The sequence below is a fragment of the Ictidomys tridecemlineatus genome, chromosome 14, assembly GCF_052094955.1.
Source record: "Ictidomys tridecemlineatus isolate mIctTri1 chromosome 14, mIctTri1.hap1, whole genome shotgun sequence".
NCBI lineage: Eukaryota > Metazoa > Chordata > Mammalia > Rodentia > Sciuridae > Ictidomys > Ictidomys tridecemlineatus.
This window is the reverse complement of record NC_135490.1, coordinates 63,195,354-63,222,214: the sequence shown is the minus strand read 5'-3', so window position 1 is coordinate 63,222,214 and position 26,861 is coordinate 63,195,354. Positions and strand designations below refer to the sequence as shown.

The window sequence follows — 26,861 nt, the reverse complement described above, 5'->3', positions numbered from 1 at the left end:
TTTGGGAAAGATTTTATTTGCCTTCAAATCAGCAAGTGTCCTGGAACCCGCTGACCCATACACTTAGCTTTGCTCTAGAGCAGAAACTAAACTTCTTGTATCACACGACAAGTAACTTTTAATAAAGAGTAAAATACACAAATTCTCAAGAGGCTCCAGTTCCTCCATCCTTCACAATTCACAGTTCTAGCCATAGCTATCAGTCCTTACTCTTCATCTGAAAGCAGTTATGTCACTAACCTACCTCTGTCTATGCCTTTCCATTTTCATAAAAATCATGTAGTCCCTAAAAACCTTCTTCCAGAGTGCTGGAAACCTCCCTCCCAGAATGCATTTGATGAGTTTGGTTCTGACAAGCTCAGCACTGCTGGGAGGCTTGGTGAACACAGCCTGTTAGAGATTAGGTCTGGAGATAGATTCAGAGCAAACAGAGGAAATCCAAAAATAGACCAACGCTTCCACTTCTGCTGCTGTTAATGAAACTCTTCCTTTCAATAATCAGCCTTTTCCAAACCTAAGGTTGTGTGAATTGCCCACGTGCTCTTCAGCAGCAGATGCCTCTGATGCTTAGTCAGGATAAAAAGACTATTTTCATGTAATAAGAGTTCTCTTCTCCCTTTTATAGTATTTTTAAAAGAAAAGGCATGGAATAGCAAGATTTTAAGAATTTAGGCAAACAGCTTAACATTCTAGATTATATATGCTGAAAATATACTGGGTTAAAATACAAGTTTATGAAAAGCCTTTAAGTCTTAGAAAAGGGGGAATTTCATTAACTCAAAATATTTTTGAAACTCAGAAGTTTTCAATTAATCAACATTAAGAACCTACTTCATTAAGTGCTTTTAGATACATAATCACACTTAAGAAAAGGTAAAAGCAACCACTTGGAAAACAACGTCCTTCATATAATCCCTGAGACTATAATGTGCAAACACTTCAGATGAAGCATGTTCTCAAATATGGTTTGATTTTTCCCTCCCAGATTTTAGCTCTATGCTGAAATACTGCCTGTCAGCTCCTTTTAGATTTGTCCATTCCATCATTTCCTCTCCTTTAACTACATATGACCCTTTTTATGGGTTTCTAAACATCTGCTATGACAAATGAGAAAGCTGCCAAAATCTGGACAAGCCTCCTGAATCTCAAAGACATACACACACTGGGACTTTTTCCAGCTTTGAAATGCACAAACAGTATCTCACATCCAACTGGCTGCAGGATGGGGGGTGGCCACCAGAAGATCAAACACAAACATGTGATTAGAAGGAGGAACTAATCCACTGCGGATATTAAAGGACCATTCAACTGTAATAAAAATTATGTGAATGTGATCCATCTCTCTCAAAATATCTGAATAGGCATCTCAGTTATCAGATCATCTGTCATGGTACTGCGATGCTTGTGCTCAAATTAACACTCATTTTACTTAATAATGGCCCCAAATAGTAAGAATAATGATGCTGGCAGTCTGGATATGCCAAAGAGAGGTCATGGAGTATTCCTTTAAGTGAAAAGGTGAAAGTTCTCACTTAATGAGGAAAAAATAAAAATTATATGCCAAGGTTGCTAATATCTACAGTAAGAATGAATCTTTTATTCATGAAATTATGAAGGAAATTTGGACTAGATTTGCTGCCCAGTGAATCTTGGGTAACTGAAGCCAGAGATAAGGGGGAATTATATTACCAGCCCCACCTCTTCTTCTCCCAAGACCAAAGGGTAGAATTTATTCACACATGTGCATACAATGGAACCTAGCTGAGCACAGGCAGGGAGGTCATAGCTCACCATGCTAAAGAGGTCCCCCAATCCATTCTAGAACCATCTTCATTAATCTTATTTCTCTTCATTCATAGGATGAACCCGAAAAGCCCAAGTGAGGTCATAAAACAAGAAAGAAGGGTGTCAGGGTGGAGGTTCAATGTTTAGGGGATGACAGAGTCAAGTACACTGCTCTTTATCATCATATCCACTGAGGGGCAGGCATCTGAAAAACCAGGATGGAAGCAGAGGACTAGTCACTAGGAATAAGCCCCCAGTGCCATGCTTCTGGGCACCCAGAAGATAAGGAATGCATATGACAATGCAGGCCAGATATCTCCAACAGTTGGAACTATTCATATATCATAACTCTGTTCTGATCTCACTTGAGAAGTTGATTTCAACCTTCATACAATCCCTGAGACTATAATGTGACAACTATAAAACACAACTGCTAACAACTATAGAAAGGACCCTAGGAACCAAGCCACAGGCCTAGATTTCTGAACTCAGGCCCAAAGGCCTTCTCTGCTACTGAAGGCCATATAAAAGATATGCAATTCGAGTAGAAGAGATTAGCACTGATAGTGAAATTTTACAAATACACAAAAGCAATTGACTATATCACAGTAAAAAGAAATTCTACATAAAGGGCCAAGCCAGATGTTCAATGTCAGCACTCTGTAAACTGGACCTAGAACCCTAAAATCAAATCACAGAATACTTTTTAAGATAACCATGATGTGTAACCGATGTGATTCTGCAATCTTTGTAATGTTTTGAATAACCAATAAAAAAATTTAAAAAAGACAACCATGAACCCACTGCTAATGGTCATGCATACCGTGCTAATGCTCTGGCACAAATGAACCACAAAGTAAGTGCATGGGCTTATAAACATTTTGAACCAAAAGCTACACTCAGAGCCCCTTTGGATAATAGGCAAGTGCTGAATTGTGAGGTGATAACTATCATCTTCTCATGTGATTGCCACCTCATGGAGCAAACATGTTTTTACACAAAAACACTACCAGTGCTGGACTTCTGATTCTAAAGCGGTCACTTCCTGCATTACCAACTTCCCTTTCTTTTAATGAGTTACTTTTTTGCATTGGCCTTGTATTTAGAAAAGTAATACATATACCTAAAAGCATTATATAAAATAATGCTTTATATTTGAAAGCCCACTACCGGACAAGGTAGGAAATCAATGACTGGAGCAAGCTCAGCATTTCCTCCGGAAAAAAAAAAAGGAAACAGTGGCACTCAGTGCCAGTTAGAAACTGAATGGATCAGAGCCTAGGATGAGAGCATGAGTGCCTTTTGACCCTAGTATTATAGGATCTATGTTCTGCTACCTTTCAACAAATAGGAAAGATCCAAAACTCATTTTTTAAATTCTCCTTTCAATACAACCTTGGTTCATATTCATTTGGTAACAATGGCAACAGTATCTTTTTTTGAAATGCTACTCATAGAAAAGGAGCACAGCACAAGTATTAAATTTCATAAATTGTAGAGTGGTAACACTGGTCTACTTTTTCTTAAATATTTACATTTTAAAAAAATTATAGGTGGACACAATACCTTTATTTCTTTTTATATGATGAGCTGAGGATTGAACCCAGTGCTTCACGCATGCTAGGCAAGCACTCTACCATTGAGCTACAACCCCACACGGGTCTACTTTTGAGGCTGAGTGTGAAAAATGAAAATAATTTTTTTTTTAAATAACTGAAATTTGTTCTAGTGAAATCAAGCTGTTTTTCTAAAATTAAGAATTTGGAACAAACTAATTTACATTTACCCAGAATTCAAAGCACTTTCAAAAACATTACCTAATCTAATCCTCAAATCAACTCTATGCAAAAGCCATGTAGGGCTTTACTCATTCCATTTAAAAATAAGAAAATGACACATACATAACTATGTTAACAAATCAGAAAACTTAGATAAATTCTTAGAAAAACAAACTACTGAATCTGAGTCAATCTGAAATAGAAAATCTGAATTAATCTAAAACAAGTTGACAGTAAACTGATAAAGACCATAAGTTCACCAGATTGGTGAATTCTACCAAATATTTAAATAATTAAATTCTTTTCAAATAATAATGGAGGAGGAAACATTTTTCAACTCATTCTATAAGTCCAATATTACCCTGACGCCAAAACAAAAAGGGACATCACAAAGAAAACAATGGCAACAAAATGACAAAAAAACTATAGATCAATTAATTATTTCTTGCTGAATATTGATAAAAAATTCCTCCACAAAATACTAACCAAATACAGAGGCACACAGGAAAGATGATATAATCACAGGAATGCAAGGTTGGCTTACCATCTGAAAATCAATTAATGTACTATACCCTGTCAATAGAATAGTGGACAAAACCCACATGATCCTATCAAATACACATAAAAAGCATTTGACAAATCCAACACCTTTTCATGATAAAAACACTTAACAAACTAGGAATAGAAGAGAACTTCCTCAACTTGATAAAGGACATCTATGAAAACCCCACCACTAATATGACACTTAATGGTAAAAGACTGAATATTTTCACTCTAAGGTCAAGAACAGGATAAGAATGTTAGCCCTTGCACTTCTACTTTTAAAAGTCCCAGAAGTTCTAGCCAAGGCAATTAGGCAAGAAAAAGATATAATAAAAGGTCTCATAATCACAAAGAAAGTAAATCTGTCTCTATTTTCTGATGACATAATCTTGTAGAAGCATTCCTAAGAAATCTACAAATAAAACCTAAATAGTAAATGAATCCAAGGCTGTAGGATATAAGTTCAATATGTGAAAATTAGTTGTGTATCTATATATCCATAAAGAAAATTTTTAAAAAGAAATTTCATTTATAATAACATTAAAAAGAATACTTAGGGGGGCTGGGGATGTGGCTCAAGCGGTAGCGCGCTCGCCTGGCATGCGTGCGGCCCGGGTTCGATCCTCAGCACCACATACCAACAAAGATGTTGTGTCCGCCGAGAACTAAAAAATAAATATTAAAAATTCTCTCTCTCTCTCTCTCTCCTCTCTCACTCTCTCTTTAAAAAAAAAAAAAGAATACTTAGGAATAGATTTAACAAAAATTTTGTCTAAAAGCTATGAAACATTGTTTGAAGAAATTAAAACATAAATGAATAGAAAAGACATCCCATGTTTGTGGATTGTTAAAACCTAATAGTGTTAAAATGGCACTACTTCTCAAATTTATCTATAGATTAAAATAATTTCCTATCAAAATTCCCACTGGCTTATTTGCAAAAATTAACACATTGATCTAATAGTTACAACAAAATACAATAGCTAAAGCAATCTTGGGGAAATAAACAAACAAAAAGAACAAAGTTTGAGGATACATACTTCCTGATTCCAAAACTTACTAAAAAGCTAGTTGAGATAGTATGGTACCAGCAATGAGAGTCATAGGTAAGCCAAACAGAATTCAGAGTTTAGAAATCAACCCTTAAAACTATGGTCAATTGTTTGTTGTTGTTGTTTTGTGGTGCTGGGGATTGAACCCAGGGCCTTGCACATGTGAGGCAAGCACTCTACCAACTAAGCTATATCCCCAATTGCCCCTGGTCAATTGATTTTTGACAAGGGAGCAAAGTTAATTCAATGAGGACAAGTTTCAACAAATGGTTCTGGGACAACTGGATTTCTATATACAGAAGAAAGAAGCTGAACTACTTTCTTACCTAAATTCAAAAATTAACTCAAAATGGATCACAGACCTAAATGTGCTCAAACTATAAAACTGTAAGAAGAAAAAAAAAAGAATAGGAGTAAATCTTTGTGACTGTGAATTAGTCAAAATCTTCTTAAATTTGACACCTAAGCCACAAAAAACAAAAAACAAAAAAATTGAGCTTCATCAATATTAAAAACTTTTGCACTTCAAATACTACCATCAAGAAAGTGAAAAGATAACCTAAAGACTGGAAGAAATATTTACAATCAAATATCTGATAAGAGATTTGTATCTAGAAAACAAAGTATTCTTACAACTGAATATTAAAAAGATAAATGACCCAATTAAAAAGTGAAGAATCTGAATAGGGATTCCTCTAGAGAATACATAAGACCATCCAGGGCTAACCAAAGGGAAGGATGGATGCACCATTGTGTCCACACCATTCCAGGACAGCTCTTTCCATCAGGCAGGAAAGGTCCCCACTCAAGTCCTCATGCACATCACTGAAGAGAGTTTCTCTCTCAGTTTGTACTTCGGATCTCCACCAAGGGACTTTCTGGCCATGCCCTGGTCATGTCCCTGAGACAAGGGCTGTGCCAGGGTGTTCTGAACATCCAGAAGAAGCCTGGGGTCAGTGTCTACCATGGGACCATGGGTTGTGGGGAAACACATAGAAAAACAATTCCATGGGAGCATGTTGGGTAAAATCAGGATGCTACATGAATCAAATACTGTCACTATGTCCATTGTTTGGGCCCCCCCCCCCAAAAAAAAGAAAATCCAGGGCTGAGAATGTGTCTCAGTGGTAGAGTGCTTGCTTATTAGCATGCACAAGGGCATGGGTTCAATTCCGAGTATCACAAAAATAAATAAATATGTTCAACATCATTAGCCATCAGGAAAATGCAAATCAAACTCACAATGAGATACCACTTCATATCTACTAGAATAACTATCATTAAATAAATAATATTCAGCAATAATAATGAGAAATGAGGTGCTTGCTATAATATAGTCGAAAAAAGTACTGTAAAGGGCTGGGGATATAGCTTAGTTGGTAAAATGGATCAAGCTGCACATAATGTATGACTCTAGTTATATGAAATGTCCAGAATAAACAAATCTCTTGAGACACAAAACAGATTATCCTAGAAGTGTAGGGTGGAATGGGAGAGAAATAGTATATGACTGCCTATAGGTATAATGGGTACAGGGCTTCTTTTGGGAGTGATAAAATATTCTAAAAATTAGACTGGGATGATACTTGCACAACTCTGTGTAGATACTAAAACCACTTAATTGTGCACCTTTTAAACAAGTGAAATGTATGACATGTGAACTCTATAAAACTGGTAAAAACAAAAACAAAATGGAGGCTCAGACCCTACAGTAAAAGATCAGAGCAGCGTCCTGTGATTCCTAATATAGCATTCTTCTATACCACAGACTTAACATTTCAGAAAATGCTTTAAGGAGTCCTCTTCTGTGTATCACTTTTAGGGACACATACTTGAAAGAGGTAACAGATCTCACTATCACATCCATTTGGATTTTAAATTTCTCTTGAGGAAGTCTTCAGTGTGCTAGATAAGTTCTATTTACAGAAAGAGGTAGAAAAAAATGACATCACCCCTCTTCTACAACAGATATAACCAAGCATATGAAACACCCTAGAAATATAGCAATTGTCAAGATCCAAAATCTTTAGTTTTTCTTTTATTTTGGGGGTAGGAAGACAACTGACTTCTTTCAAGTCCTCCCTCACACATTCCCTGTTTTTCACTGTTAAAACTTCTTGGAAAGTCAAGAGGAATGGGAAAAGGAACCCAGCTAGCTTCTTCTAGACCCTGAAATCCATAAGGGACTTATTCCCTATCTCCCTTTTTGCATTCCCCAAACAGAAACCGAGTTTACCAGAGTTGATGCCCAATCAGGGTCCACTGTGAAGCAAACAACTGATACATAAAGGGGTATATCCTTCTTACTTAATTATCTTTTTTATGCAGAAAAAACCTATATAAGTACTGAGTGATGAAGCTACTCAGCTCTATATCAATAGCTGTGTATAGGATTAACATTTGTTGTTCTTCATTTGATGACCTTTTGCTTTTGTAGGCCCTTTGAAGGCCCCATGCAGCCTTAGTCTTGCCCTCCTGCCCACCCTTTCCCATGCTGAATCAAGAGCTGCAGGAGAGGAAACAAGTTGATTCTAGCAGGCCCCACCCCCTTCTGCTCAAATAGTTTGATCTGAGAAGACTGTTAATAAGATACCCATTAGCATTTAGGCAAGAGTCCAAAATTTGAGTTCCCCCCAGTTTCATGTCTTTGAGTTTCCAGTCCCTCTGATTCCCTTGAAGTTGAAATGTATTTTGTTTATCTATATTCTCAGTCACTTAGCCAAGGCTGTCAGCCTTAAAATGGAAGAAGTAGATACAATGTATTGTCCACAGACTAATCTGACTAACTATATGAGAAGGCCTTTTAACCACTGGGACCCCAGGCCACTCAGAAGCATGGAGCCAGGGAGAAGAGTACCAAGTCAATTAGTCCTTGGCAGGACATCCTCTTAGTCATGCTGTAATTGAAGCTGTCTCACCACCCAAAGCAGAACACCCACCACACACACACACACACACACACACACACACACACACACACACACACTGATTGAACCAAAACAACTAACTATTTAAACCTCTTCATTCCAACCCTCTTAAAAAAAAAAAAAATGCCCAGGTGCTGAGGGAGAGCAAGTTTAGCAACTTTTTCTTGAGTTTTCTGAGATAGGGCATCAGCTGCTATGTTGTTTTCCTGAGATAAGCTCCTAATTCCAGGGAGAGATTCATTCTAAGACCTAAAACTTAACTTATAGGTAAAGAATAGTCTAGAAATCCACTTGATAAGATGAAAAAGGTTGTGCTAAGGATGAAAAAAAAAAACACTTAAATTTTCCAAAAATAGCACCTTATGCAGTTAAATTTGAAAAGAAACTGAGGAATTGATAGCTCAGTGGTAAAGCACATGCTTAACATGCACAAGGCCCAGAGTTCAACTCCCAACGCCAACTAAATAAAATAAAAAGACTCAAAACTCTATCCTCTGAAGGCCAGGATTATATAGTCAGAGGGTTGGGCCTGTTAGAAAGTGTCTGTCTCCCAGGAAGCCTAAGTGTATTAATGTCTTCTCACTTATGAGATGCCCACTGGTTCTGGAACCATCTGGATTTGTTTGAGGTTACATTTCATACAGATTAGAAATCATCTACCACATACCAAAATCTAAGGGCTCTTTCTATAGGACTTCTTCATCTCTAAAGTATTTCAGCAGGAAGAGCAAGGGGAGAAAGTGCATGTGTTAACAGATGGGACTTCTTTGCAGAGATATGAAATTGTGTAACTTCAGTCTATTGCTGCCAAACAACCATAATGTGCAATCTCTTCAAAAATAATTACTGGAGAATTCAAAATACCAACTGCCTCTCTCACAAAGTAGCAACCACCCACACAGCTGGGAAGCTGATGCTAGATAAAGAAAAAGAGGGACAAATGTTCAGCAAGAGAGGAGCTTCCAGACAAAGCAATAGCAGCCAGTACAGAGTGGGTGCATAGATATTTCTACAGCAGGCTGACACTGGCTGAGGACTACATCACCTCACCTGCCACTCTGTTCCTCCACTCCAGAAAACAAGGCAATACGAAGAGTTCAGGAAGGCAGTGAAGAGGCCCCAAAAGAAGCAAGCAATGGGAAAACATTTGCAGTCTGTGAAATTATATCCTTTGGTATAAGTGTTTTAAAAAGCAGAAAAGGGCCTTGTAGCATTCAAGATGGTCCCCAATGAGTCTTACCTCGTGGTATTCACACCCTTAAGACTGATGTATGTCATCAAAAGGATACCGTGGAAACTTATCTCAAGAAAATAGCATATGAACCACTTACTGAAGCTAAGTCAACAAAAGACACTGCAGCTTTTAACTTGCTTACTCTTGAAACACTGAATCTTGGGGGAGTCAGTTGCCATAAAGTAAGGACAATGGAGCAACCACGTGGAAGGAATCAAATAATAAGCAACTGAGCCTCCTACCAACAGCCAGCACTAACTGGCCAGACAAATGAGTGACCTGGATTAGAAGATACTCTAGCCCTGGTGTAGTTTTCAAATGACTATTTCCGGGAAAAATCTTGACTGCATTCTCACAGGTAACCTGAACTAGATCACCCAGGTAAGCTGCTGACAAATTCCTCACCTATTAAAACTATGGTAGATAAATGTTTGCTGTTTTAAGCTAAGTTTTGGAATAATTAGTTATACAGTAGCAATGCAGAACCCTTAAAAATTCCTTGTGGAACTAGGAATGGAGCCCTGTAGTATAGTACTTGCCTAGTATGTTTGACATACTGGGTTTGATCCCCAGCACTAAAACCAAACCAACCATCCTCTTTCTACCCCCAAACAGGTGCAGAGTCCCAGAAGGCTGCAACATGCCTGCTTCTTCTCTTCCATATATAAGTCAAGGGAAAAGGAAAAGCAAAAGATATTAATGAATTTGTCCATTGTGCTTTACTTCTGATAGCTGAAGCTAAGCATTAGGAAGCAAAATGTTTTCAATGAAACTTCACTGCTTACCCAGTGATGTTTTTGTTTCTAACTATTAATCTGTACATAAATTGTGCTGCAAAATTCCAAACTTTTGATGTTCGAAATTTTCCTAAAACAAACCAGACATCATGTATGCCAAATTAACACATGTGGAAGATGTATATCCTGATTTTTTTTAACTATCATTTAAAGAGGATGATTTCCCTGTCACACATTATATTCTGGCAACATTTTAAGAACCTTTATTTCCTCTAAGCTTTCTCTTCAGATAGTGAAGAGAGGAGAGACTCACAGAATTCTCTGGAGAGAAAAGCTGTATAATATGTTCCAAAGAGCCCTGGATGTGTGGTCAATAAAAGCAGAATTCAAGACCCAGATCCACTACTGGGAGTAAAAACCATGGCCCTGATAGCCCAGTCTGTGAAGTGGAAATCATATGTGCCCTATTTCATTGTATCATTGCTGTAACTAAGTAAGATGCTATAGGCAAAAATTATTTGCTTCCAGTACATCCAACAACTTACAACTGAAATAGAAAGTTAGTAGTCTACTAGATGGTAATCTTAAAATGGCACCTTTGCTATATTTCCAGCAATGACATAAGAAAGAGGCTACTTGGACTGCTAGGAAGAGTGTTTGTATCTGTCAACAGAACTTTCAAGGTACATTTTGCATTTGTGAATTTAAAAAGTACTCCAAGCCAGGCATGGTGATACACAGCTATCTACCCAGCTTCTCAGGAGGCCGAGGCAGGAGGATGGAGAGTTTGAGGTTGGCTTGGACAATACAGTGAGAACCTGTCACAAAACAATAAACAAGTAAAATAAAATACTCCATATAATTATTATTCCCTTGTGAATTTGCCATAATCAATCTAAACCCCCTGGGGATCTAATTATGTTTATGTAAACTCATAAAACTAGGCTTGAGGACCTGCAAAAGTGAGGATGAGCTCCTGACCTCCAAGAAGCAAAGCCTTTCTAGGCCCAACTTTGTAACAGACACCAGGCATTCAGCAACCTTCATTTATCAACTCCCCACTAAGATGGCTGCTTTAAGTAGATAAGCTGTGATCTCCCATCACTATTCTGGGTGTAGGAGATTGTAACAAAACGATTATACTCCCAGGACTTCCTCTGGGCAGTATTACTGGCCACTTAAGAAGACACTATAACTGCTCTTTAATTTTAAATGGCTTTAGGCCACATTCATTTTTAGGTGGGACATTAAATGACAGCAATACAATTTTAGGACTGCAGACTCCTCCTGGCCCCCTAAACACCTAGGCAGAAAATGCCTCTGCCATCAGAAATTACTAAAGTAAGTTGTATTGCTTCATATTTGATATTCAGGTAATCCCAAAACAGACAAGTGCAATACTGAAATAAGTTTAATCATTATTATATTTCTTAAGAAGTTCATAATTTCATTATTCACTTTAAAAAAGAAAAACTGGTTTGATTCTGGATGTTACTAAAATCTTTACTTTCAGAAGGTAGATTTTGCTCCCCTGCCCTGGAGCTTTTTAGTCAAATATTGTTGTTCCTCTGTGGTTCTCTTAGTCCTTGCTGGAAAAACTTAAATTTTTTCCCTAAGAAGACATTCTCTTGAGTGGAGTACCACAGAGAAGCAGAGATGCTTTCTACACAGCTCATTTACACTGAAATAAACAAAGAAAGCAAGGCTCTCATCAAATTTACTACTAATTGGAATTTCCAACTTGAAAATATTATATGAAAAAAAAAATCAAATGGTTAAAGTTTTCAAGCCTTAACTATCACCCCTGACCCCCCCAGTACTGGGAATTAAACTCAGAGTACTCTGAAACTGAGCTACATCTCCAGCCCTTTTTATTCTGAGAGGGTCTTACTAAACTATTATTTGTGATCCTCCTGCCTCAGCCTCCTAAGTAGCTGGGATTACACTGTGGCATTTCCACAGTGCCCAACTTTTAAAAAAAAGAATCATATAGTATGACAAAGTGAACTGTGAAAGAGCCAATCACACCAAAAAAATAAACCATTAGCCCGAGATGCTGTCAAAGGAGCCACATGGGTTGGACTATTGGAGTAGGTAACATTAAGGAATGTATTAATCCCATTATTTGTAGGAAATACTAATAAAGCAATCTCTTGTTGAGAACAGATAAAGGATGCTAAACTAAATCCCTAGAAATCTTACTTGTAGATTTGAATGGAACGCTTCAAAATATACCTAATGAAAAATGTTTGCATAGTATTCGTCTCTACATAAAACTCAAAGCCTTAGAATAAAATACTTGCCCTCAGCTAAGCATAGTAGTGACCCCTATAATCCAAGCTCCTGGGGAGGCTGAGGCAGGAGCATCGAAAGTTTGAAGACAGCCTGGGCAACTTAGCAAAACCCTGTCTCAAAATGAAATGAAAAGGGCTGGGGATGTAGCTCAGTGCTTGCCTTGCATGTGTGACACCATGGGTTTAATTCCTAATACTGGGAGTTAAAAAAAATAAATAAAAAGTAACAGTTTTATCGAGATCCAGGTCATATCTATGGATCATTTAGTCATTTAAAAATAGAGTACATTGGGGCTGGGGCTATGGCTCAGTAGTAGAGCACTTGCATCGCATGTGTGAGGCACTGGGTTTGATCCTCAACACCACATAAAAATAAATAAAGATACTGTATCCATCTACAACTAAAAAACAAATTTTAAAAAAATAGAGTACATTGACAGACCAGTTACATCGTTTCCATTTTGCAAAGAAGACAAAATGACCAGTCCAAATCAGTTTCTCCCTTAAACCTTCCTTAACCACAAAGGACTACACTAACGCCTAGTGCCCATGGGTCATTTGTTACTCAGGGATAGCCTTGCCATCTTTTCTTCCTTTATTCTTGAAGTCATCATTCCAGATTATTTAAACTACATTTTTATTGAAATTGTCCTAAGTACGGATATAGGTTGAGTAAATTTTTCTGTAAGAGACCAGAAATAAAAATATTCCAAATGTACGCCAGACATTTGGTCTCCATTCCAAGTATTCAATCCTGCTATTGTAATTCAAAAGCTGCCACAGACTATTCTGATAAAACTTTATGGGTCCTGAAATATGAATTTTAAAAATTGAATTAACTTAACTTTTTTGTGGTCCTGGACATTTAACATAAGGCGCTTTACCAGGTCTATGTTTCCAGATAGGGTCTCAGTAAACTGAACTTGGTATCCTCCTGCCTCAGAATCCTGGATTGTGTTACAGGTGTGCACCACCATGCCTGGCTCGAAATCTGAATGTCATATAATTTTCACACCTTACAAAATATTTTTTTCAGCCATTTAAAAATATAAAACTCACTCTTCACTGGAGGGTCATAGAGAAAAACAAATGGCAGGCCAGATTTGGCCCCTCAGCCGTGGCTTGCTAATTCTGGCCTAGATTACCAAAATTGTGTCAACAAACAACTTTGCATTCCTTACAAGGTCTCCAGCAATAAATGTCAGTGGATTGATCTCATTATCTCTTTCCTTCCATTCCAGAGGACACAGGATATCTTTGAAATACTTAGGCATCTAGTTAACATATCAAACTAACAGGTTTAACTAGTTGTTCCAAGGGAAATATGAAAACCCCTGCATTAAGATTCTCTTTCTGGAAGAAAAGTAACATCTATAAATATGTGAGCATGGGGATGTGGGAACTCAACTGGCAGAGTACATCTACTACAGTTTTTGTTGGCTAAAACAACTGGACAAAATTACAGTCCCTAAGTTCTCCATGGGCACTACCTCCCAACAAAATAAGGGATCAACTTGGAGTTATACCATTTGAAAGTCCTTTTGTAGAGGATTTTCCTCCACAATATTTTCCTCTGCAAAGGGAAAGTCAATACAACAAAGCAGCTTAAACATCCTTTATGGGAGAAGGCAGACAGCAAAATCCAGAACTGTAGGCCTAGACTTCATAGCCACCAGTCTTGTATTTTCAAGAAATGTCTTTGACTAGAGTTTTATTTTACTAGTTAGTTTGGAACTAAGTTTATCTTTGTGATTTAAAAAAAATCCAAGACCTTATCCACTATTTAATTCCTGACAAAGAATTCTGTCTTAGGGGAGAATCTTATAGAATTTAGATACTGTAAGTTCCTAAAATAGTTCCAATAAAAAGAAATGTCATATGTTCACTTCATTTAAAGAATTATAGAAGTTGGCACAGAAACCACAGGTATAGTATACGGGACATGTGCCACACATTTGAGGGCCATTATATATCAGGAAGCCAGGATCAATAAAAATGTTAATTCCTACTCCTGATAACCAACTCATAAATCAATCATAAGATATATAGTCTTATATAATCTATATCTGCTATCCAGCCATGTCCTGGAACTATGAAAGACTAATTTTACTATATACAAAACAATCAACAATTTTGAAAAAAAAAGGGAACTACTCAGTCCCAGAAATTGAACTTCAACATGAATGACTTTTTAAGGCATTTTTGCTAGCTCAACTTTTCCCTGGTCTGACCTATATTTTCACTCTTACTGTGTATGTGGGACAAGACAATTCACAAGACTCTGGACTACTCCAGATGTTGTGTACAAAAAGTTCTAATGGATAGGACACCACCAGGCTGAAGAGTCATCATCCTATTGCTTAAAGACCTTAAATTGAGAAACTTCTTAATATTAGGGTTATTTCCTAGACTATACTCCACCATCCTCCACCCACTACAATTACAGTTTTTCGTTATGAACTATTCCGCAGAACTCTCCTAATCTACAACTCTCTAAAAAGAAAATGTTTTAAAGTTTTCCTTTCAGGCAGAATGAAAGAATGTGAGAATCACTGGAACAGGAGAGACCAAACAATTGGGTCTCTGTGTCTTTGGGGGCCTAGGTCATCTAGGCTTTCATTCAACTGGCAAAGAATCTGGCAGTATGAATCAGTCTAGCAGCTGATAGAATGATGAAGAAGGGCTGCCCAGGCTAAGGGCAATTCAATGAAGCTTTCAGCTACTTAACATATGTGTTATGAGCTTTATTTAAATTTGATGAGAAGACCACAAACAGTTCTTTCAAGCTTTTAAATCTCTCGAGAGAAGAAAAGGGAAGCTATGAGAAATAAGTGGCATCTCATCACTGAAAGTGCTACACAGCTTTGTGCCACACAAAAGTTTTCCATATATAAACTTGTCTGTTCCCAAGAAGTCCCTGCCTAGATGAACAGCAAAATGCAGCCCAGGGTAGGTTGAAGGTACTGTAGGAGAAACACAGCATGGAGCTCTTAATTTTAAGCAAAAACAAATCACAAAAAGTTATTGTCATTTTACCAATAATTCCAACTCCATTATAAACTCTATAACCAGAGAGACTTGACTTCCCTAGGCAATCAATGAAAGAAGTTATCAAGTAATAAGATATATTAACTGTGGAACCAAGGAAGTCATAATCAGCTCAAAAATTAGGTAACTGGAAGTTGGTTGTATCTACCATTCTAAGGTGACAGTATCAGACACTGGAATAGAGAAAGCACATACAAAGGACATCTCTCCTACATCCTACATCCTTCTCCATACAGCAGTCATGGAGCCTTTTAATAAGAAAGTCAAAGCATAATACTCATAAAGCCCTCTATTGTGGGCTGAATTGTGTCACTCAAAAAGAAATGTTAAAGTTCTAACTCCTGGTACCTGTGAATGTGCCCTTATTTAGAAAGAACAACTCTGGAGATATAATTAAGATGAGGTCATACTGCGTTATGGTGGGCCCTAAATTCAACAACTGGTGTCCTTATAGGAAGGCCATGTACAGACACAGACACACAGGAGAAAGCCTCCCCATGCAATAAAGCAGAGTGAAGTCAGGTATACCACAAGCCAAAGTATACCAAGGAGTGTCAATAACTACCAGAAGCTAGAATTGGCAAGGAAAAAATTCCTAGAACCTTCCAAGGGAGTATGGCTCTGCCAACACCTTGGTTTCAGACTTCTAGTTTTGATTTCAGTGCTCCAGAACTGTGATAAAATAAATTTCTGTTGAGTTAAGCCACTGCAGTCCTAGGGAGTTAATATACCTTCCAGTGGCTTTCCATCTCACTCAGAAAACCAAAATCATCATTACAGTATGTTCTGCATCTCCTCTTACCTCCCTTACTTCAGTCCCACTGTTGCCTGCCTAGTCACTCTATTTTAGCTGTACAGGCCTCTGCTGTCCTCAAACATGCCAAGAACCTTCCCAAACCCAAGAGCCTCACACAGCCTATTGCAGGTTGGTATTATCTGAGATCTTTATAGATGCCATTCCTTCTGCCAACAGGGCTCTTTTCCCAGGAATTCACAAGTCTTGCTCCCTTAATCCTCCTCTTCTAGATCTCAGTTCGAGTCACAAAATCAGTCATGTTTCCCCTAACTGCTTTTCAGCATTCCCTCTCACCACCCCATATTCCCTAATTCCTCTTTTTCCTACTTTACTGTTTTCCACAGAACTTAACTCAAGCTAACATATATAGAGATTTTGCTTGAATATGTATCTTTTTTGTTTATCTGTTAAAGGAGTCATTTCCCTCCAAAATGTTAGCTCAATGAGAGCAAGATTGCACTGCTGAATCACAATACACTCTATTTACTAAATGAACAAGTAAATGTGATTAGGATAAGTGAAATTTTATGTAAAACTGTATGTGTGACAAAAATATAAGGTTTCTATTAAGTAGGACAGCAGAAGCTTTTGTTGATGAAGGACAGGCTCAAGGTTGGACTCCGAAGAACTAAGAGAAAAATCTATGTGCCAGGTTTTCTTAAGTAGAATAGGAAGAGAGAAAAAATTTTGAAACAGCTTTTTAGTTTTAAGATTCCTCTCTATCAAAAAAAAAAAAAAACCAACTCTTATCTATAATTTTGGTCACCACCCTAGTAGAAAGCAACTTAGCCTGAGGAATTTGTGAAACCAGATATAAATATAAGTCCAGCAATGTATTACTACACACATTTTTTTTTGTTTTTTAGGGGCTGTGAATAAGGGCCCAGCAGACATGTTTGATAATAGCAATCTCATACCATAAATGCACAAACTCTAGACAGGAGAAAAAACAAAGTCTCTGATCACCAAATGATCAAAATGTTTACAAAACAAAAATAAAGAGACTTCCAAATACACCAGGAGTTTTTAAAACAGCTCTTTTTGAGCAAGGAGAAAATCCAAACTCTTTTAAGTGGTCCTAAATTAACATTCTGCCCCTGCCACTTCTTTCATGTATACTTTTTTTTTAATACTTATTTTTTAGTTGGACACAATACCTTTATTTATTTATTTTTATGTGGTGCTGAGGATCAAACTCAGGGCCTCACATGTACTAGCACTCTACCACTGAGCCACAACCCAGCCCCTCATGTATACTTTTATAAACTTTAAAATGAAAGCAGCAGAAAATAAAAGTTTTTCTTTACCTTGGGTTTTGGTCCCAGATCCAGACAACCCTAGTGATGAATCACAGGATTCCTTGAGGGGTGATCTGATTGGAGTTTCAGCTTCAGGGGTCTCAAAATTACCTTCAGAATCCGAGCTGCCAAGGGGGAAAAATGAGGAATTACCACTTTCAACGGTATTCTCCACACCCTTTAAAATTTACATATCCACAAAGGTTAAAGTTCATCCTTTTTTTTCCCCTAACTTTACCACCAATTGATCCTCAGCCATAGGTTGGCCTGTGGGTTTTTAAGCAGTACCCTCTTGGATTTCTCTGTCTGGCATCCTTTCTCCCTGAAATCTCCATCTTCTGAAGCTTTTCTCCCTCAGCATTTGTGAAGTCATCTTTCCCTCTCACACAGGGGGGGGGGAAAAGTGCTTTCCAACAGCCTCCTTTTCTCACAAGATACCTCTTACAGGAACCTAGAGACCTAAAAAAACACCGTCTCCAACCCAAAATTATGCCAATTCTACTCATGCATTTTTCCTTGGTAGGCCTCTACCTGTCTAGAACTCACTCGACTCAAGATTAAGAATGCTGTCACCTGCCTTCCGCAATCACACGGTGACAGCTCGGCAGAGACCACCATTTCTCACCAGCTGCCAAGGGCCTGTCATCACGCGACCTTCGTTTACCATGGCTGCATTTGGGGGACACAATTAGGCCCCAGGAGGGGGAGGGAGTGACTTCTGCCCCACAGGAAGGGTTGTAAATGCCACCTAGAGTGATCAATGACACTAGCCCTGTATGTGTGTGTGTGTCTGGGTGTAGGAGAGGGGGCGGGGGGCGGGGGGCGGGGGGAGCGGATTGAAGCTTAGAGAAAGTGACCCAGGCAAACGGGGATGCGGAGAGACTGCAGATTCTGCGTGGGGTTCAGAAAGCTCACAGCGAAACGGGGGAAAGAAAACACGGGAAAACAGGACATCCCGAACTTTCGAATACACCACGGAGACCTGGTTACGGGCAGGGACGTAGCATTGCCATGAATGTGGTTATGCGGGTGGGCGGCCACACACACGCACACAGAACGAGCCGCAGATGGATGGAAGGATGGATGGATGGCAGGCAGCACGTTTGCATCTCGGCAGGGATCCTGTGTACTTGCCTGAAACTCAAGGATTTGGTCTCGGCTTGCGAGTCCTCCTCCTCGGGGTCGCCCTCGGGCCCTCCGGCCTCGTCCTCTCCGGCGGCCCCGCCGCGCACCGCAGACCACGTCCATTTCGCCCACTGCACGGGGGACAGGATCTGCCAAGGGCTGAAGGCCATGAGCACGGATCCTCGGGCTCCAGTTCCTAGGGGTAGGGGAATGGGGAGAGCCTTTTTTCCTTTTCAAAATGGAGGGAACCGGTGACAGGCGCCTGTAAGCGTTGCCGGCGGAGGCGCGGATGTGGTTCAAGGAGCGCCGTCGGGGGCCCGGGTGGAGCGCTTCCTCTCAGGCGGCAGGCAGCGCCGCTCCTCCTCGTCCTCCTTCCCACTCGCTGCGGCCAGGGTGGCCCCCGCGCCGGGCTCCTCTCGCCGGGAAGATGCCTCTCCTGGGGCCTCCTCAGGGGCCCGGCCCGCAGCGTTCCGCGGCTCGGGGTCGCAGGGTCTCGGGCTCCCGCCTCCTAGCCAGCCCGGCGCGCATCAGCTGCCGCGGGAGCCGCGCCCCAGGAGCCGCCCCCTCGGACCGTACTACTCGCGCCGCGCGGGCGGGGGCGGCGGCGGCGCCAGGCCTTTGAAGTCGGCGGCGCGCGCACCGGATTCCCCCGCCGCGGCGCCACGCTGGTTGCGCCTGGACTTCGGTCAGGGGGCTTCCCGGCCACGCCTCAGGCCAAGCGGCTAGGACCCCGGCAGCCCGGGCCACGAGTCTACGTCAGGAGCACGGAAGATCCGTTTTCTGAGTTCGTGTACGCTGCACTTTTCCTCCTTCCCTTATGTTTTCATTTTGCTTCTGGAACTTCATGGCGTGAATGACATTGGACCGCACAGAAGTTAAGCCCCATATTAAAAAAAAAAAAAAAAAAAAAACAAAAAAACCCACTTCGAGACCGCTGTAGACTGATGTTTTTCCCTCCCTGATACTGACAGCGTGGAAGATTTCAACCTGATCATCTTCATCCCAGTCACTTCCCAGATTTGGAAATCCCTCAGCAACGACACAACAGTGGCCAAGGACAAGAATTTAAGATGCCTACCCCTCCCCAAACCGCACTAGTGAACGCTCTGAAGTGGCCAGGTCTTGGCTAAAGGATGCAAAATTGCCCCGTGACGTTACAGCCCCATGGCTTTCCCATTCTCCTTTTTGAGGCTCGCTTTTCATAACTTTCAAATTTTTGATTTCTGACATCGTTTGTCATCAGTTAAGCCAACAGGCATGGTGACAGCAGCCTTCGAAATAAAACATCTTTATGTTTGAAGGCAAAGGGAAATAGCAGATTTTCTTCACTTTCCCTGGAAGGGATTTCATTTCGGGATTGCTCTTCAAAATCATCAGTGCACACACTTCCAAATGAATCAGCTGCTTCAAATGATGTCCTTGCCTGGATAAGGTTGTTTCTTATACTCGTGTCATTTCCCAGAATTGCAGTGAATCTGTGAAGTGCCTACAGTTTCCCACAGAGAAAGCAGCTCCAAAATTTGGGGACAAGGTCACAGTGAAACTTGCAAAAAGACTGGCCATCTCCCCTGAAAGGGTTTGGCACATATACTGCTGACGAATCGTGACTGTCACACATTCAGTAACGAAACAAGCAAAACTACAAGATAAGGCTTGGCAGGTAGTCCTAACACTGGAAGTGTGGGGAAGGGGAGGGGAGGGGAGTATCTTGAAAAAAGGTGGGCTGAGGAATCCGGATGCTTTAGCATTCGTTACAGTGCCTTTTCTTCAGAGATAAACACAACTACCATGAATGTTCTACGGACTACAAAGAAGTGAAGTACATTTTTTTAAGGTCCACATGAAATATATCCAACTGCTTGTATCTCTGGTTTTATGCTCAAAAGTAAACCTTCAGATTATATGTCGCTTAGGTTCCTGGATTTGTTTTTATTGCCTGGAAATATTAACCTATGTAAATCAGTATGTGGCAAACTTTAGGTTTAGGTTCATTCTTCTCCCTGAGTAGTTCTAGAATCTGTTCCCCTCTGTGCCCTGTTGTGATTTACAGTTCTTGCTTCACATTTTTCATAGACTGCCTCTTTCCAGTGGCTTCTTCCTTGTGAGGGCTTTTCTCACTGGTCAGCCCTGGTCTGGCTGATCTGTGATCCTCCTCTAATCTTGCTGTTCCTGTTCCCCCAGTTCCTGTCCATTTTCCTAGCCACAGTCAGCAGACCACTGGTTCTGAACCTTCAATATGTCCAAGAATCACCTGGGAGTGCTTCTTAAAAAACACAAATCTGAGTTGCCAGCAGGATCTGGAGAACTGTTTACTAAATGTCCTTGAGGGATTGTTGTTACAAGGTCAATTTTGGAAACAATTCCTATCTTGAACTAACTGCCACTTCCGGAACAATTTCCCGCTGCCTCGGAGATTTGCACATTTTTAGGCTGCACCTCTTCTCCTATCCCCACCCCCAAGCTCCCAGGCCTTGACTGTTCAAATTTCTTTCATCACCTAGCTCAAGGGTATACTCTAAGAAAGCAGGCTGATTTCTTCCTGCCTTCTATCCTCTGAACATTCATATAAACCATTACTGTGGCCCTTAGCCACAGAAACTTGTTTTTGTTTTGTAGAACTGGAGGTTGAACCTCATGCATGCTAGTCAAGTGCTCTACCATTGGAACTACATCTCCTCAGCCATTATTTTGAGACAGGATTTCCCTAAATTGACTAATCTGGCCTTGAATTTGGATCTTCCTGCCTCAGTCTCCTGAATAGCTGGGATTACTGCAATGCACCACCACACCCAGCTTTTAGATAGCTTTGAACGTGAAAGGGAGTCTTCTTAATAGTGATGCCAGAATGCCAGGCATAAACCAAGACTGCCTGTAAAGTCATGCTACATTTAGATGATACATGCAACATAATTATTTACATGTCTATTCCACTTCTGGACAAGATTCTAAAGATCATAGACATATTTATGATGCATTTTTTGTTTCTCAGATATTAAGCCAAGGCTATTCACTCAATAGGTGTTCAATAAATTAATATTCTAGTTGACAATTAGTCCTTATGTATTTAGCTAAGATGACCACACTTCTTAAAACCTGGCTCCTCCTAGGGAAATCAAATTTTGCCCAATGAAGAACAGAACCCAGGTCCAATGATAGCCCCAGTAAGATAAAACCCAACCGATACAGCATCTTTTGAAACTACAAAATCAAATGCACAGGTTTCTAAAAAATCAGCCCTCTGCAAGTTCTTGGACTTAGTGTGAACATCAAGAAAGTAACTTACTCAATTGTTACTGAATGGATTTTATTTTCCAGAAGTATGATAATGAGGCTGATGTATCAGTTTTCCTGTAATTCTGGAAAAGAATGGGCAATGTTTGACAACAGCTATCCTAACCAAGATAAATCTAATTTTACTGCTTCAACTCAGCTCTGCTGAGCAGGATGTCAGCAGATACATAAGCAAGTAACCAAATGAACCGGATTTGTTTTGGAAATGACCTTAAGCACATCTCTCCTCTTCTCACCCTTCCCAGAAGCTCTTGATGAATACACCATGAAAATCTAAGATGTTGAAAAACCAGCCTCTACCTCAGAGCAAAGCCTGTCCAAGGAAGGGACATCACCTTTGTCCTTGGAAAAACCCACAGAGCACTCCTAGGCACATTCCCACCCTGCTAAGTTGTTTATCTACAAATGACAGGAGAGATCTGCTGTGCCAGGTGTCTAGGTGGGGATCCATAGCAACCCCCTAGCAGCCACCAATCAGCATGAGACAGGGAAATACCTGGGATGCCAGATGACCCTCCCAGTAGTTTATGGTAGTTGATAACATGATAGGAAATCATGTAGTTCAGCATGTACACCCCTCTTGGCTTAAACCAATCAGTTCAAATGAATACCCCTTTTGTACTGACCAATCACCCCTACCCAACTTGTTCCCGCCAGTGAATGTGCTAATCATGTTTTAGAGTTGTTATTTGATTTTCCTGCGGTGTGTGATGATTTGCTAAAAGATGCTATGATGTATGTGAAGTCCCTGCCTTCTCCAAAGAATGTATAAAACTGCTGCAAACCCTGGGCTCGGGGCTTCTCAGCGTCACCAGTTGCTGTGTGCATGCAGAGGACTGAGCTAGCTGGCAATAAACACCTCTTTGCTGTTTACATCGATCTCGGTCTCTGGTGGTCTTTTGGGGGTCCCGAATTCGAGCATAACATTGTAACTCCCTGGAGACAAGGGTGTAGCTTGGTATGTGCTTGGTATTCAATTCCAAGCACCAAAAATAAATAAAAGAATAGAATGTAATTTACTTGAAAATTTTACAAATGGTGGGCAGGCAGGGTACACACCTTGTAACTAATCAGTGCTCCAGAGGGTTTGCAAAATTGGTCTTTTGGGTAGAAATTAAATAAACTTTATGAGTAAGCAAACCCAAACTGCTGACAAGGACTCTCCTTGACCTAACTCTAGTGAGACTCCACTAAACACTCCATGCCTTAACTTTGAGCTTTAGTTTTTGTCTGTGTAGGGTCTAGTTTTGTTAAGAATCCTGCTGGGTCACTTTCATGAGAATCCCCACCCTCATTCTCTTACCCTGGCCTGCCTTCAGCAAGAATCCTGTCAGATTGGTTTAGCCAGAATCCTCCTGTACTCAGGAAGCTTCCTCTTAGTAGGAAGTAGTTTTCCTTCTTCCCCACCCACAGATCCCTAGACATAAACCCCCACTTGTCCTTATATTTGGGGTTAAGCCCCATCTCTCTCTTTCTCTGCTACTGAAAAATGCTGAGGCAGTAGTCCTTTTTCAAATGAAGTCTTCCCTATTGAACAAGTGCCATGACAAAATTGTCTTTGACAAGGCAGGCCATTATTTAGCTACTGGGAGAATGCCTGTGGGGAAGGGGCAGGAAAGCAAGGGGCAAAGGCAGGGCAGGGCTTACCTCTGAATGATCCCTTAGACCTGTTAAGGAGTTAGAACTTGCTTCTGGAGTAGGGGGAGCAAACACCAGTGCCTACTTAGCTTCTGGAAGAGAATGAAAAGGCCCAGGTGTTAGTGGTAGCTCAAGAATAGTCCTACCCAGCTGGGCCTGTAATCCCAGCAACTGGGGAGGCTGAGGCAGGAGCATACCAAGTTTAAGACCAGCCTCAGCAAGTTAACAAGACCCTATCTCAAAAAAGGAGTAAGGATGTAGCTCAGTGTCCCTGCGTTCAATCCCCAGTACCAACAATCAATCAAAATAGGAACAACCCTACCCAGTTCTTGCAGCCCGGGACCACCATCTAACAATCTTCCATGCAAAACTGAAATACTGCATTTTATAAGAGATCTTCCAATATTATAAATGCTCTTCCTAATTTAAAATGTTTTAAACTTTGTGGAGCTGTAGGGCAAGCCAAATCTATGTGTGTACCTTCTCGGCCCATGGAACAATAAAGCAACATTTCTGCTTAGATCACAGATAATTCTGGCAACAACTTGGGGGCTCGGATCAAAGGAGTCAAGACTAGGAGACCTGTGAACTAGTATTTTCTCTGCTCCAAATTGCCTAGCTAAGAGACAGCTTCTTTCACAATGAGAAGCAGAATTAGAACTAGTGTTCTCTTTCACTCCACTTGTTCAATAATAGCAGAGCTGTGAGCAATCCAAGCGTAAGATGAACACTATTAATAGAAGGAACAAAACCATCTCTATTAAAAAAAAATGTTTCTGACCTCCAGTGAATATGAGATGCTGTTGAGGGCATAAAGGAAGCAAGTAAAGAGGAAAGCATCAAGACTGCAGCAGAGAATCACAGAAATAAAGCAGCCATTAAGAAAACAGAAAGGTCAGGAGCGTAGAAAAACCCATGCAACTATCTGAATTATCTAACTACTTAAGAATTCGAGGAGCAAAATAAACAACTAATTCAACCAAGATTAAATGCCAGATTGATGATGTAAAGCACAATTGCTGGGATGCTCTGAAGCACTTAGGAAAAGTACATACGAAACTGAAATAGCAACTAACAAAAATGTTTAGTGGCTTCAATGCAACCTCAATGCAACAGATCATCTCCCACTCTCTGCTGGGTGAGTTTTCTAAGACACAGTGGAGAATTATTTCTGAATGGGTATTCCAACAACCTGACCACTGAGCATTCTCTCCTCACTTAACACCCTCAACCTTTAGCACTTTTTCCCCTTGAATACTTCAAATATAGAAGGTCTTGAGGATGTAAGAAATAGTACCTTTTAACAGTTTCATCTGATTCTTTTAATCATTCTCTCAGGTATACAGGGCAGATTTTATCATTCTCCTTTGGTGATAAGGGAAAGGAAGCAGAAAAGGCAAGTTAACCTGCCTGAAGTCACACAGCAGATCAGTGCCAGAATGCAATCTACAACCCTAGTCTGTCTGTCTGTCTGTCTCTCTCTCTCTCTCTCTCTCTCTCTCTCTCTCTCTCTCTCTCTTTCTTTTTTAGTGCATTATCCCTATATATAATAGCAGAGTTAATTCTGACATAACCCTAGTATCTTAGCTTTCATATTCTTTGCCCAGTAAATCAAAAGAAAGCAGAGGCCCTCTCAGCCACTCTGTAGCTTAAGATTCCATCAGCTGTTCTTAGTCGGTTTTCTTTTCCCTGGTGTGGGCTGCCACGTCACAACTAGCAATATCTTGCTCTGTTGTGAAGAATTGCTATTGTTGACAGGAGGCCTGAGGCCAGTCTACCTGCTTTTCTGCCCTACCGCAATCTGACTAGACAAGAGCATGCTGATGTCTGTACAGACAGCATCGCCAACAACATCTCCCAACATTCAGATATGTTATGGTTACAGTCTTAACCTTGAAAAGTCAGATGTTCTAGTTATCCTCTTCTCATAGGCTATAATTACCTATGGAATTACAATCTACCCTGTACTACCCAAACACCGAAATTGGGAAGTTGTCCTATGTATTTATACTTAAGATTATATAAGAAAGAGGGCTGGGGGTATAGCTCAGTGGTAGATTACTTCCTAACATGAGGAAGACCCTATGTTTGGTCCCCAGCATTGCAAAATATTTGTGTGTATACATACATATATGTATGTATTTATATATATATATATATGTGTGTGTGTATGTGTGTGTGTATGTGTGTATACATCAATCATAAAGAGAAGCTCCTTTCTAATTATTCAAAAGAAAAAAAAATCACACTTGTGTCCACAGTTCATACTCTTTCAGAGCTCTAGAAAGATCAACAAGAATGCAGATTGCATCCAGTAAAGTCTGGGCTGATCTTACCACCCGGGGCCTGCTTGAAGACCCTTGTTAGGGCTTTGCACTGGTGAACTCCAATCATATCCACCCCCTGATCTGTTCTATCCTGTATTCCAAAAGTAAAGTTTGAATTCCCCTTAAATCAATCATGGCCACATGGTAGAGATACCGTATTAGCTTTCAGAAAAACTGGGGAACAGGGGCAGTTCATATATTTTATGATGTAAACCCTAAACTATTATTGTTGAAGAGCCAGATCTATGAGGTTCTTGCTCATCCCCATCACATACCTCGAGATATGTTTAGTGACTTCTTTAAAAAGTTCACTTTAGTTCTCTGGGATGGAAGGGTATGAAAGAAGCAGTAATTGAATGCAAAAGACATAAACAGAGTTAGGTCAGTCGGTTTATTCCAAGTGAGGAAAATAAGCCCAACATTATCCCTAATTCTTCCCACCAACCACCACCAATCCAAAGTTGAAAACAAGCAAACCCAAAACAAAGATCTACTTAAAGCAATAAACTTAAATTTAGAAATATCTTCTATTCCAGTAGTATTTGGCCTTTCCTGCAAAACACCACCATTTTATTTACAGAGCCTGTTAAACAGGAATATCTTAAGATTATTCTTACTGATTCAGCACCTTTTGTTTCCTTCTGTTGAACTTCTATTCCTCTTGAACACATTAGGTATTAAGAATGTAGGCCCGCTAAATCCCAGTTTGTGAACAATAATCTTCCTGCATTTCTAAAAGATTTTTAAAAATGAGAAACTAAGAAGTAAATTCTACAATGATATGCAGCCTCCTGTAAAGTTCAGATTTTCTCTCTTTAGAGTAAATGTTCAAGTACCATATTTCAATTCTGAAAAAAAATCAAGTCAAAATATTAATGTGTCACTGATTTTCCTCACTAATAAATATAAACTAAAAGTCTAGCAGAATTAACAGAAAGACATAATAATGTTCCAAGTTGACAGAAAAAAATATTGTGAATATGGCAAT

The 26,861-nt window shown here is 40.0% G+C and overlaps 1 protein-coding gene across 14 annotated transcripts in view; it reads right to left on the bottom strand.

The window, feature by feature from the left end:
- The window catches only part of Tacc1 (transforming acidic coiled-coil containing protein 1), a 114,904-nt gene that overhangs the window by 42,112 nt on the left and 45,931 nt on the right, over positions 1 to 26,861 (bottom strand). For 4 of the 14 annotated variants that reach the window (XM_078031237.1, XM_021735309.3, XM_013364275.4 and 1 more), the window contains exon 2: positions 17,502 to 17,617. The exons of 1 other annotated variant lie outside the window; for it this stretch is intronic. Coding sequence is in view for 12 of the 13 variants with exons in the window: in XM_021735309.3 (XP_021590984.1) it covers positions 17,502 to 17,617 (116 nt within the window). In the remaining variant the exon portion in view is untranslated. Of the gene's footprint in view, positions 1 to 17,501; positions 17,618 to 18,626; positions 19,477 to 23,555; positions 23,639 to 26,861 lie in introns of those variants that run through there. 9 more of the 14 variants (XM_078031235.1, XM_078031234.1, XM_021735307.3 and 6 more) reach the window with 6 other exon arrangements.